The following is a 13,707-nucleotide window of genomic DNA, read 5'->3' on the forward strand; positions in this document are numbered from 1 at the left end:
CCCCCCCCTGTCCCGTCCCCCCCCCCCAGGGGACCCTCCCCGGGTCCCTTGGGGGGGGTGGCAGCGCTGGCCTGGCGCCAGCGTGTCCCCCCGCCCCAATAAACCCCGGTGTTGGTTCACGGCGCGTCCTGCTCCTTGGGGTTGGGGTGGCCTGTGTGTCCGCACTGTCCCTGTCCCCTTGTCCCCACTCAGTGTCCCCCGTGTCCTGCTGCTGGGGACACGGCAGGAAGGACACCGTGGGGAAGGGGGGGGGGACACACACACCAGGGACATCACCAGGGGACGGGGGACACTGCCAGGGCTCGGGGACGTGGTGGGGGAAACAGCCCCGAGCCCTGGGCCACCACCACGCTGTGACACCAGCACCCGTGTCACCACCACCCTGCCACCCCCTAACACCCCGCAGTGTCCCTGTCCCCCCCACTCCGGTGACACCGCTGTCCCCACGGCGCTGGCCGAGCTCCCCGCTGCGGCTGTGCCACCACCGGGGCTTTATTCGGCTCCGGTTCACACAAAACGGTGGCATTTGGGGACAACAGTGGCTGGAGCCGGCACAGTGTTGGTGGCGGCCAGAGGCCACCGGTGACAACGTCCCCGCGGCGTGGAGGTCCTGGTGGGGGTGGCACGGGGGTGGTCTCTGTGCCGAAACCACCGCTGGGGCTACACCGGTGACGGTGCCACCGCAGCGTGAAGGTCTTTGGGGACGGCGTGCGGTGCTGCGGCCGCGGCTCGGTGACGGGGCCACCACCACAACCGCACCCTCGGGAGGACGCTGCGGTGACAACGCTGGCTGCGGGCTCAGCGGCGACCACCCCGCCACGGACACGGTGCCGGTGACGCCAGGAGGACGCTGGCGATGCCGTGAGGGCACCGGTGCTGCTGGCGGCTGCCGGCGGGGGTCAGGGAGGAGGTGGCAGGCGGTGACAGTGTCCGTGGTGGCGATGTCGGTGGTGACGGCCGCGACGGGGACATGATGGGGGATCCTGGTGACACCGGTGCCGCCGCCGTCGCCGGTCATTGCGCCGGCAGCTGCCGGCGGGTGTCGGGCAGGAGGTGACAATGTCCACGGTGGCGATGTCGGTGGTGACGGTGGTGACAATGCCCGTGGTGGCGATGTCAGCGGTGACAGCCGCGACGGGGACGTGGTGCCAGATCCCGGCAACGCTGGTGACGATGTCGGTGGTGACGGCTGTGACGGGGACGCGGTGCAGGATCCTGGCAATGCCAGTGCCGCCACTGTCACTGGTCAGAGCGTCGCGGGTGCCAGGCAGGAGGCGGCAGTTGGTGACGATGTCCACGGTGGCGGTGACAGTGGTGACAGCCGCGACGATGACGCGGTGCCGGATCCCGGTGACGATATCCATGGTGGCAGCCACGACGATGACGTGGCGGGGGATCCCGGTGCCCCTCAGAGCGCCGGCAGCCGCCGGCGGGTGTCGGGCAGGAGGCGGCAGGCGGTGACGACGTCCACGGTGGCGATGTCGGTGGTGACGGCCGCGACGGGGGACATGATGGGGGATCCTGGTGACACCGGTGCCGCCACCGTCGCCGGTCATTGCGCCGGCAGCTGCCGGCGGGTGTCGGGCAGGAGGTGACAATGTCCACGGTGGCGATGTCGGTGGTGACGGCCACGATGGGGACGTGGTGGGGGATCCCGGCGACACCGGTGCCGCCACCGTCGCCGGTCATTGCGCCGGCAGCTGCCGGCGGGTGTCGGGCAGGAGGCGGCAGGCGGTGACAATGCCCGTGGTGGCGATGTCAGCGGTGACAGCCACGACGGGGACGTGGTGCCAGATCCCGGTGACGATATCCGTGGTGGCAGCCACGACGATGACGTGGCGGGGGATCCCGGTGCCCCTCAGAGCGCCGGCAGCCGCCGGCGGGTGTTGGGCAGGAGGCGGCAGGCGGTGACGACGTCCACGGTGGTGACGGCCGCGATGGGGACGTGGTGGGGGATCCCGGCGACCCCGGTGCCGCCACCAGTCGCCGGTCATTGCGCCGGCAGCTGCCGGCGGGTGTCGGGCAGGAGGTGACAATGTCCACGGTGGCGATGTCGGTGGTGACGGCCACGATGGGGACGTGGTGGGGGATCCCAGCGACACCGGTGCCGCCACCGTCGCCAGTCATTGTGCCGGCAGCTGCCGGCGGGTGTCGGGCAGGAGGCGGCAGGCGGTGACAATGCCCGTGGTGGCGATGTCAGCGGTGACAGCCACGACGGGGATGTGGTGCCAGATCCCGGTGACGATATCCGTGGTGGCAGCCACGACGATGACGTGCCAGATCCCGGTGACGATATCCGTGGTGGCAGCCACGACGATGACGTGGCGGGGGATCCCGGTGCCCCTCAGAGCGCCGGCAGCCGCCGGCGGGTGTTGGGCAGGAGGCGGCAGGCGGTGACGACGTCCACGGTGGTGACGGCCGCGATGGGGACGTGGTGGGGGATCCCGGCGACCCCGGTGCCGCCACCGTCGCCGGTCATTGCGCCGGCAGCTGCCGGCGGGTGTCGGGCAGGAGGCGGCAGGCGGTGACGACGTCCACGGTGGCGATGTCGGTGGTGACGGCCGCGATGGGGACGTGGTGGGGGATCCCGGCGACCCCGGTGCCGCCACCGTCGCCGGTCATTGCGCCGGCAGCTGCCGGCGGGTGTCGGGCAGGAGGCGGCAGGCGGTGACAATGCCCGTGGTGGCGATGTCAGCGGTGACAGCCACGACGGGGACGTGGTGCCAGATCCCGGTGACGATATCCGTGGTGGCAGCCACGACGATGACGTGGCGGGGGATCCCGGTGCCCCTCAGAGCGCCGGCAGCCGCCGGCGGGTGTTGGGCAGGAGGCGGCAGGCGGTGACGACGTCCACGGTGGTGACGGCCGCGATGGGGACGTGGTGGGGGATCCCGGCGACCCCGGTGCCGCCACCGTCGCCGGTCATTGCGCCGGCAGCTGCCCGCGGATGTCGGGCAGGAGGTGACAATGTCCACGGTGGCGATGTCGGTGGTGACGGCCGCGATGGGGACGTGGTGGGGGATCCCAGCGACACCGGTGCCCGCCACCGTCGCCAGTCATTGCGCCGGTAGCTGCCGGCGGGTGTCGGGCAGTTGGCGGCAGGCGGTGACGACGTCCACGGTGGCGATGTCGGTGGTGACGGCCGCGACGGGGACATGATGGGGGATCCCGGCGACCCCGGTGCCGCCACCGTCGCCGGTCATTGCGCCGGCAGCTGCCCGCGGATGTCGGGCAGGAGGCGGCAGGCGGTGACGATGTCCACGGTGGCGGCCACGGCGCGCAGGTCGCGGCGCGCCAGGCGCAGGCAGTGGGCGGCGGCGGCGGCCGAGGCTTGGGCCCGGCCTAGGGCCCCCCCCAGCCCCCCCAGGTGCCGGGCGGCCGTGCCGTAGCTCTGCCGCAGGGCGCTGCCCACCGCCCCCCGCAACCGCCCCGAGCCCTCCTGCAGCCGCTGCTGCAGCAGCGACGGGCCCCCCCGCCCGCCCCCCCCAAACCACCCGCCGGTTCCTCCGCCAGCACCGCGGGGGGGGGCGGCCTCTGCCCCCCGCCTTCTTCCTCCTCCTCCTCCTCCTCCTCCTCCTCTTCGGTTTCGGAGGCTTCGCCCGGCACCTTCAGCCCAGCCCCGGGGGACCCCTCGGCCGCTCCCCCCGGCAGCTCCGGCTCCGAGTCGCTTTCGGAGGCTTCGCCCGGCACCATCCTGGGGGGGCGGGGGGGCCGCCATGGCCTGGGGCGGGGGGGGGGGGTGGTGGTGTCAGGGGGGCAGCACCAATCCCCCCCCCGTAGCCCACACCTTGGGGGGGGAGGGGCGCTCTGAGCTTGACCCCGAGGTTCTGCGGTGTAGTTGCCCCCCAACCCCCCCCCCAACTCCGTTTTCAGACCCCCCTCCTAGACCCCCCCAAGCCCCACGGGGACTCCCCCAAGCCCCACGGACACCCCCAGACCCCCCTCAGCCCCATGGGGCCCACAAGGTTCCCCCGACGCCCCCACGCCACGGGGACCCCCCCCCCACACACGCCTACGGGTCAACCCCCTTCCCGGACACCCCCAAACCCCCCAAGCCCATGGGGACCCCTCCAGCCCCACGGACAACCCCAGACCCCCCCCCACTCCCACAGCGACCCCTCCAGCCCCACGGGTACACCCCCCCCCCCAAACCTCACACCTCACGGACACCCCAAACCCCCCTCAGCCCCATGGGGCCCACAAGGTTCCCCTGACACCCCACGCCCACGGGGACACCCCCCCACACCCCACGGGGACCCCTCCAGCCCCACGGGGAACCCCCCAGACCCACGGGGAACCCCCCAGACCCCACGGGGACCCCCCCCCAGACCCCACGGGGACCCCCCCAGACCCCCCCACTCCCACAGGGACCCCTCCAGCCCCATGGGGACACACCCCCCCCCCCCCAAACCTCACACCTCACGGACACCCCCAAACCCCCCTCAGCCCCATGGGGCCCACAAGGTTCCCCCGACACCCCCACGCCCACGGGGACACCCCCCCCCACACCCCACGGGGACCCCTCCAGCCCCACGGGGACCCCTCCAGCCCCACGGGGACACCCCCCCCCCCCCAAACCTCACACCTCACGGACACCCCCAAACCCCCCTCAGCCCCATGGGGCCCACAAGGTTCCCCCGACACCCCCACGCCCACGGGGACACCCCCCCCCACCCCACGGGGACCCCTCCAGCCCCACGGGGAACCCCCCAGACCCACGGGGACCCCCCCAGACCCCCCACTCCCACGGGGACCCCTCCAGCCCCCACGGGGACCCCCCCAGACCCCCCCACTCCCACGGGGACCCCCCCAAACCCCACGGGGACCTCCCCCCCCCCCCCCCCCCAACCCCGCAGATCTCCCACCTCCTGCCCGGCGCCGCCGGTGGTCACATGACAGGCGGGCGGCGCTCGCGCCGCGTCACGTGCGCGACGCTGCCCCCACCCCGACGTGCCCTCACTCGGCATGGCGGGCCGGGCGCTGCCAGCGGACGGCGCATGCGCGGGAAGGGCAGCAGGGAGGTGGCGCGGTCCCGTCGCCCCCCCCCCCCCTCCGGTGCGCTCTGCCCCCTGGTGGCGAGAAGGGAGAGCTGCAACGGAGGGGTGCTGGGGAGCACTGGGAGGGGACTGGGGGGTAACTGGGAGGGGGGGAGGGGGGCTGGGGCCAGCCAGGGGAGCCCGTCCAGCACCCAGCACCCAGCCCTGGGGTCCTGACACCCCCCCCCTAGCACCCAGCCCTGGGTCCTGACACCCCCCCCCCCCCAGCACCCAGCACCCAGCCCTGGGTTCCTGACACCCCCCCCCCAGCACCCAGCCCTGGGTCCTGACACACACACACACCCCCCCCCAGCACCCAGCCCTGGGTCCTGACACACCCCCCCCAGCACCCAACACCCTGCACCCAGCCCTGGGGTCCTGACACCCCCCCCCCAGCACCCAGCCCTGGGTTCCTGACACCCCCCCAGCACCCAGCCCTGCACCCCCCCAGCACCCAGCCCTACACCCCCCCAGCACCCAGCCCTGGGTCCTGACACCCCCCCAGCACCCAGCCCTGGGTCCTGACACACCCCCCCCCAGCACCCAGCACCCAGCACCCAGCCCTGGGTTCCTGACACCCCCCCCCAGCACCCAGCCCTGCACCCCCCCCCCCAGCACCCAGCCCTGGGGTCCTGACACACACACACCCCCCCCCAGCACCCAGCCCTGGGTCCTGACACACCCCCCCCAGCACCCAACACCCTGCACCCCCCCAGCACCCAGCCCTGGGTCCTGACACACCCCCCCCCAGCACCCAGCACCCAGCACCCAGCCCTGGGGTCCTGACACCCCCCCCAGCACCCAGCCCTACACCCCCCCCAGCACCCAGCCCTGGGTCCTGACACCCCCCCCAGCACCCAGCCCTGCACCCCCCCCCCCCAGCACCCAGCCCTGGGTTCCTGACACCCCCCCCCAGCACCCAGCCCTACACCCCCCAGCACCCAGCCCTGGGTCCTGACACACACACACCCCCCCCCAGCACCCAGCCCTGGGGTCCTGACACCCCACCCAGCACCCAGCACCCAGCCCTGGGGTCCTGACACACCCCCCCGCCCAGCACCCAGTCCCCAGCCCTGCACCCCCCCAGCACCCAATCCTGGGCTCCTGACACCCCCCCCCCAGCACCCAGCACCCAGCTCTACACACCCCCCCCAGCACCCAGCCCTGGGTTCCTGACACCCCCCCCAGCCCCCAGCCCCCAGCCCTACACCCCCCCAGCACCCCCGCATTGGGTTCCTGACACCCCCCCCAGCACCCAGCACCTTGGTCCCAAGGGGTGCCCCTGCCCCCTGAGCCCCCCGGGGGTGTCCCTTGCCCTGGCACCCCCACACCCCCCCTCCTGGGCTGCCCCAGCACCCTGACACCTCACCCCCCCCCCTCACATCGCTGGGGGGCTCTGAGCACCCATTGCTGGGGGTCTGGGCACCCATAGCTGGGGGTGAGCTCCAACACCTCCCCCCCCCCCCCCCCCCCAAACTGGGGTGCAGCTGAAGGGCCACGTGTCTGTCCCCCCCTCAACTCAGTGGGGGCCCACCGTGACCCTGCTGCACCAGCACCCCTGGGTAGGGGCACCCAGCACCCCAGTAAGTCCACAATCCATGGAGGGGGTACCCCCTGCACCCCCACAGTCCATGGGATTTGGGGTGCCCTCACCCCCATCCCCCCCCCCAGTTTGGGGGTACCCCCACCCCCCCCCCCCGACCCTTTGCCCTTCTCCATGGCCTTTGGGGTGGCAGCTGCTGGGGGGAGGGGGGTACACACACACTGGGGGATACTGGGGGGCACTCGGGGGGGGGGGTACCCACCTCTTCACCTGGGGCCAGCCCAGCCCCCCCTGATTGTCACCATCCTTCCTCCGCTCACACACACCCCCCCCCCTTCCCGAAGATGCACCCCAGGAAGGGGACAATCTCCGTGGGAGGGCGGGGGGACATATTTCTCCATGGTGGCACCTGCGCAGAGGGTGGCACCGTCACCCTTGTCCCTGTGTCCCCATGGGCACCCACCGGCCACCCCAATTCCTTGTCCCCATGGGCACCACCAGTCACCCTTGTCCCAGTGTCCCCATGGGCACCACCAGTCACCCTTGTCCCAGTGTCCCCATGGGGACCCATCAGCCACCCCAATTCCTTGTCCCCATGGGCACCCACCGTCACCCTTGTCCCAGTGTCCCCATGGGCACCACCAGTCACCCTTGTCCCCATGTCCCCATGGGGACCCTACCAATCACCCCAATTCCTTGTCCCATGGGCACCCACCAGTCACCCTTGTCCCAGTGTCCCCATGGGCACCACCAGTCACCCTTGTCCCCAGGTCCCCATGGGGACCTACCAATCACCCCAATTCCTTGTCCCCATGGGCACCACCAGTCACCCTTGTCCCCATGTCCCCATGGGGACCTACCAATCACCCCAATTCCTTGTCCCATGGGCACCCACCGGCCACCCTTGTCCCCATGTCCCCATGGGCACCACCAGTCACCCTTGTCCCCAGGTCCCATGGGGACCTACCAATCACCCCAATTCCTTGTCCCCATGGGCACCACCAGTCACCCTTGTCCCCATGTCCCCATGGGCACCCACCAGCCACCCTTGTCCCCATGTCCCCATAAGCACCTGCCAGCACCCTCCATCCCCCTGTCCCCCACATCCCCTGTGTCCCCCGTGTCCCCTGGGGGGCTGGGGAGGTGTCCAGGTGTGACACAGGCAGCTGCTCGGCCCTTTCAGGGCGCCAAGGCCACCGCGAGGAAATGCCACCGCTGCCACCCGCCCCTGTGCAGCCCTGTCCCCCCCCCCGTCCCCACATCCCCCATGTCCCCTGCGTCCCCGTGTCCCCCTGTCCTCGCCGCCCCCGTCTCCCCAGCGTTCCCTGTGCCCTCCGTGTCCCCTGTGTCCCTGCATCCTTGTCCTGTCGTCCCCCATGTCCCTGCACCCCTTTCCCTCATGTCCCCTGTGTCCCATGTCCCCTCCACCCCCTGTGCCCCATGTTTTCCCCCTGTGCCCTCCTGTCCCCGTGTCCCTGCATCCCTGTCCCCATGTCCCTGCATCCCCCGTGTCCCTGCACCCCCCATGTCCCTCCATCCCTGTCCCCATGTCCCTGCACCCCCCATGTCCCTACAACCCTGTCCCCATGTCCCTGCACCCCCCATGTCCCTGCACCCCCCATGTCCCTCCATCCCCCCAAGTCCCTACATCCCTGTCCCTGTGTCCCTGCACCCCCCTGTCCCTGCAGCCCTGTCCCCATGTCCCTCCACACCCCCCCCCCGTGTCCTTTCATCCCTGTCCCTGTGTCCCTGGATCCCCATGTCCCTGCACCCCCCGTGTCCCTTCATCCCTGTCCCTGTGTCCCTGCACCCTCCGTGTCCCTTCATCCCTGTCCCCACCCCATCCCTTCCACACCCACACCCCCCCCCCCAAGTCCCCAGTGTCCCCCCATGTCCCCTGGACGGATCCAGCCCCCCGCCACCCCCTCCTTAATCCAGCCAGGGGTGGCCTGGAGAGAGTTTTGGGTGGAAAAACCCCCACTTTTGGTGGTGGGGCAGGGGGGGGGGACACAGGCCGGTGTCACCAGCGCTGGTGGCCGGTGAGCGTCACTGGTGCTGGTGGCTGGCCGGTGTCACCCACGCCGGTGGCCGACAGGTGCCATCTGTGCCCGGGCCAGCAGGTTCCTCTGGCAGGAGCCACCAGCCACAGGAAGCGAAGGTGGCAGGGCGATGGCAGGGCGATGTCACGGCGATGTCACGGCCATGTCACGGCCATGTCACGGCCATGTCACGACGATGATGATGATGGCGTGGCCGTGTCACGGGCAGCGCCTGTCCCCTCCGCTCTGCCTGAGGCCGCTGGCTCCTGGTCCTGCCTGACGGGGGGGGGTCCCCCCGTGTCCCCCGGGTCCCTGCAGCCCCCCCATGTCCCCTGTGGTCCCCATCCCCTGCATCCCAAATGTCCCCTCTCTTCCCCCTGTCCCTCCATGTCCCCTGCATCCCTGATGTCCCTGCATCCCGTGTCCTCCCAGGTCTCCCGTGTCCCCTGTGTGTGTCCCCCCCCCATACCCCCCCCATCCGTGCATCCCCCCGTATCCTCTATGTCCCCCATGTCCCCCCATTCCTCCTGTCCCCTGCATCCCACCATGTCCCCTGTGTCCCCAGGACCCCTGCACCCCCCCCATCCTTCCACACCCCCCCCCATATCCCCCATGTCCCTCATGTCCCCCGCATCCCCTCATTCCCGGTGTCCCCCTGTCCCCTGCACCCCACCATGTCCCCACCTCCCCCCATACCCCCTGTGTTCCCCACCCCCTGCATCTCCCCTCTGTCCCCACATCCCCGTGCTCCCCCATGTCCCCTCTGTCCCCCAGGTCCCCCACATCCCCTGCCTCCCCATGTCCCCCCTGTCCCCCATGTCCCCCATGTCCCCCACATCCCCATACTCCCCCATAGCCCCTCTGTCCCCCACGGCCCCTGCATCCCCCCATGTCCCCTCTGTCCCCCATGTCCCCCACATCCCCATATCCCCTCTGTCCCCCATGTCCCCTGCATCCCTCCATGTCCCCCATGTCCCCCAAATCCCCATGTACCCTCTAGTCCCCCATGTCCCCATGTCCCCTCTGTCCCCTATGTCCCCCACATCCCCCTACTCCCCCATGTCCCCTCTGTCCCCTGCATCTCCCCATATCCCCTCTGTCCCCCATGTCCCCTGCCTCCCCATGTCCCCTCTAGTCCCCCATGTCCCCCATGTCCCCCACATCCCCACGTCCCCTCTGTCCCCCATGTCCCCCACATCCCCATGCTCCTCTATGTCCCCTCTGTCCCCTGCCTCCCCCCATGTCCCCTCTGTCCCCCATGTCCCCCACATCCCCATACTCCCCCATGTCCCCCACATCCCCACGTCCCCTCTGTCCCCCATGTCCCCACATCCCCATGCTCCTCTATGTCCCCTCTGTCCCCTGCATCTCCCCATATCCCCTCTGTCCCCCATGTCCCCTGCATCCCTCCATTCTCCCCCATGTCCCCCACATCCCCATGTCCCCTCTAGTCCCCCATGTCCCCTCTGTCCCCCATGTCCCCCACATCCCCCTGCTCCCCCATGTCCCCTCTGTCCCCATGTCCCCCATGTCCCCCACCTCCCCACGCCTCCCCATGTCCCCTCTCTCCCCCATATCCCCCCCACATCCCCATGCTCCCCCATGTCCCCCACATCCCCACGTCCCCTCTGTCCCCCATGTCCCCCACATCCCCATGCTCCTCTATGTCCCCTCTGTCCCCTGCATCTCCCCATATCCCCTCTGTCCCCCATGTCCCCTGCATCCCTCCATTCTCCCCCATGTCCCCCACATCCCCATGTCCCCTCTAGTCCCCCATGTCCCCTCTGTCCCCCATGTCCCCCACATCCCCCTGCTCCCCCATGTCCCCTCTGTCCCCATGTCCCCCATGTCCCCCACCTCCCCACGCCTCCCCATGTCCCCTCTCTCCCCCATATCCCCCCCACCCCCCTGCTCCCCCATGTCCCCTACATCCCCCATGCCCCCCATATCCCCCGCCTCCCCTTGCCCCCCCACCTCCCCTCTCTCCCCCACCTCCCCTTCCCCACCCCCGGCAGGATCGGTCCCCAAGCCCCGTCCCCCCCCACACACACCCCGTCCCTCCGTGGGGCTGGTCCGGGCGTTGCTGGGCCCTGACTCAGGCGAAGCTCCCGCCGGCGCAGCCGATTTTCTGCCTCCCACACCTAATTATTTCCTCCCGGGTCGGGCAGCGGCAGGCCGGATCCTGACCCGGTATAAAGCTGGTGCTCAGCCCGCGGCGGGCACCGATGTGGCCGGCGGCAGGCGGGATGGAGCCGGCGGCGCTGCCCGGGGTAGGACGGGGGACTGGGATGGGGCAGGATGAGGCCCCTGGGGGGGGGGTGGCCCTGGGGGGGGGGACTTGTTGGAGGGGTGCTGGGAGTGGAGAGGGTGCGGGGCCCCAGCAACCAGTGTCCCCTGTACAGGCTGTCCTACGGTCACCAGTATCCCCAGTATAGGCTGGGCTGGGATCACCAGTGTCCCCACTATAGGCTGCCCATGGTCACCGGTATCCCCAGTATAGGCTGGGCTAGGGTCACCAGTGTCCCCAGTATAGGCTGCCCCATGGTCACCAGCATCCCCAGTATAGTCTGGGCTAGGGTCACCAGTGTCCCTTGTACAGGCTGTCCCATGGTCACCAGTATCCCCAGTATAGTCTGGACTAGGGTCACCAGTGTCCCCAGTATAGGCTAGGCTGGGATCACCAGTGTCCCCACTATAGGCTGCCCCATGGTCACCGGTATCCCCAGTATAGGCTGGGCTAGGGTCACCAGTGTCCCTTGTACAGGCTGTCCCATGGTCACCAGTATCCCCAATATAGGCTGGGCTGGGATCACCAGTGTCCCCACTATAGGCTGCCCCATGGTCACCGGTATCCCCAGTATAGGCTGGGCTAGGGTCACCAGTGTCCCTTGTACAGGCTGTCCCATGGTCACCAGTATCCCCAATATAGGCTGGGCTGGGATCACCAGTGTCCCCACTATAGGCTGCCCCATGGTCACCGGTATCCCCAGTATAGGCTGGGCTAGGGTCACCAGTGTCCCCTGTACAGGCTGCCCCATGGTAACCAGTATCCCCAGTATAGGCTGGGCTAGGGTCACCAGTGTCCCCACTATAGGCTGCCCCATGGTCACCGGTATCCCCAGTATAGGCTGGGCTAGGGTCACCAGTGTCCCCAGTATAGGCTGCCCTATGGTCACCAGTATCCCCAGTATAGGCTGGGCTGGGATCACCAGTGTCCCCACTATAGGCTGCCCCATGGTCACCAGCATCCCCAGTATAGTCTGGGCTAGGGTCACCAGTGTCCCCTGTACAGGCTGCCCCATGGTAACCAGTATCCCCAGTATAGGCTGGGCTAGGGTCACCAGTGTCCCCTGTACAGGCTGTTCCATGGTCACCAGCATCCCCAGTATAGGCTGCCCCATGGTCACCAGTATCCCCCATATAGGCTGTCCCATGGTCACCAGTATCCCCAGTATAGGCTGGGCTAGGGTCACCAGTGTCCCAGTATAGGCTGCCCCATGGTCACCAGTATCCCCAGTATAATAGTCTGGGCTAGGGCCACCAGTGTCCCCTGTATAGGCTGTCCCACGGTCACCAGTATCCCCAGTATAGGCTGGGCTAGAGTCACCAGTATAGGCTACCCCATGGTCACTGGTGTTCCCAGTATGGGCTGTCCCAGCGTCTTCAGTACAGGATGTCCCATGGTCACCAGTATCCCCAGTATAGGCTGTCCCGTGGTCACCAGTGTTCCCAGTCCTGGCTGCCCCTGCGCCCCTCAGACAGGCTCTTCCAGAGTCCTCGGTTCAGGATGCCCCAGTGCCACCAGTGCTCCCAGTCCAGCCTCCAATGTACCCCGGTCCAGCCTGTCCCATAGCAACCAGTACCCCACACATCCAGGCTCTTCCAGAGTCCCCAGTCCAGGCTGCCCCACAACCACCAGTATCCCCAGTCCAGCCTGTCCTGTGGGCCCCAGTGCTCCCACTCCAGTCTGTCTCATGCTCCCCAGTGTCCCCAGCACCCCTTGCAGCCTGGTCCCAGTACCCAGCAGGCCAGTTTGTCCTAGTTAATCCCCATCACTCCACTCCAGTCCATCCCAGTCCATCCCAGTCCATCCCAGGCAGGCCTAGCCTGTCCTCACACCCCTCCCAGACCCCCCGTCACCCACGTCCCCCCAACGGGCACCCGGGGAGGGGACGGGGTCACAAGAGCAGGATTTGGGTGCCAACCCCCCCCCAAACCACCCCAAAACCATGAGGTGGCTCTGTCCCCACCCTGTCCCTGTGTCCCCACGGTGTCCCACCATGTCCCTGTGTCCCCATGGTGTCCCCATATCCCCGTGTCCCCACGTTCCTGTGTCCCCATGATGTCCCCACGGCCCCATGTCTTCATGTCCCTGTGGTGTCCCCATGTCCCTGTGGTGTCCCCATGTCCCTGTGTCCCCATGTTCTCATGTGTCCCCGTGTCTTCGTGTCCCCATGTCCCCACATCCACCTGTCCCGCTGTCCCCATGGAGCCCCCATGTCCCCACATCCTTGTGTCCCTGTGGTGTCCCCGTTACCCCCGCGGTGTCCCCATGTCCCTACATTGCAGTGTCCCCAAATCCCCATGTCCCCATGTCCCCCTGTCCCCATGGTGTCCCCATGTCCCGACATCGCTGTGTCCCCAAGCCCCCCCATCCCCCTGTCCCCATGTCCCTGTGGTGTCCCCATTACCCCGTGGTGTCCCCATGTCCCTCTGTCCCCTTGTCCCCATGTCCCTGTGGTGTCCCCATTACCCCGTGGTGTCCCCGTGTCCCTACATTGCAGTGTCCCCAAATCCCCATGACCCCATGTCCCCATGTCCCATGGTGTCCCCATGTCCTAACATCACTGTGTCCCCAAGCCCCCCATGTCCCCCTGTCCCCATGTCCCTGTGGTGTCCCCATTACCCTGTGGTGTCCCCATGTCCCCCTGTCCCCATGTCCCTGTGGTGTCCCCATTACCCCGTGGTGTCCCCATGTCCCAAATCACTGTGTCCCCATGTCCCTTTGTCCCCCTGTCCCCATGTCCCTGTGGTGTCCCCATTACCCCGTGGTGTCCCCATGTCCCTCTGTCCCCTTGTCCCCATGTCC

The 13,707-nt window shown here is 69.0% G+C and overlaps 1 protein-coding gene across 1 annotated transcript; it reads right to left on the reverse strand.

The window, feature by feature from the left end:
- Window positions 1-2,618: 2,618 nt before the first annotated feature.
- On the reverse strand, window positions 2,619-9,472 carry BLOC1S3 (biogenesis of lysosomal organelles complex 1 subunit 3). Its single transcript, XM_086481065.1, has 4 exons — window positions 9,402-9,472; window positions 3,518-3,721; window positions 3,217-3,479; window positions 2,619-2,809 (listed from the first exon to the last, which is right to left on the reverse strand). Exons 1-4 carry the CDS (start codon window positions 9,470-9,472, stop codon window positions 2,619-2,621), a joined length of 729 nt encoding a protein of 242 aa, XP_086337191.1.
- Window positions 9,473-13,707: the final 4,235 nt, after the last annotated feature.

The sequence above is a fragment of the Leptosomus discolor genome, unplaced genomic scaffold (assembly GCF_034619465.1).
Source record: "Leptosomus discolor isolate bLepDis1 unplaced genomic scaffold, bLepDis1.hap2 HAP2_SCAFFOLD_140, whole genome shotgun sequence".
In the NCBI taxonomy this organism is placed as follows: domain Eukaryota; kingdom Metazoa; phylum Chordata; class Aves; order Leptosomiformes; family Leptosomidae; genus Leptosomus; species Leptosomus discolor.

Excerpts from the sequence above, each read along its gene's own strand:
- BLOC1S3 (XM_086481065.1), bottom strand. The coding sequence starts at position 9,472 with ATGGGGGAGTATGGGGATGTGGGGGACATGGGGGACATGGGGGACAGG. Across the intron at positions 3,722-9,401 it reads GACATGGGGAGGCAGGGGAT|GCCATGGCGGCCCCCCCGCC; the intron begins GTGGGGGACCTG and ends CCCCCGCCCCAG. Across the intron at positions 2,810-3,216 it reads CCTGCCCGACATCCGCGGGC|CGGCTGCCGGCGCTCTGAGG; the intron begins AGCTGCCGGCGC and ends AACACCCGCCGG.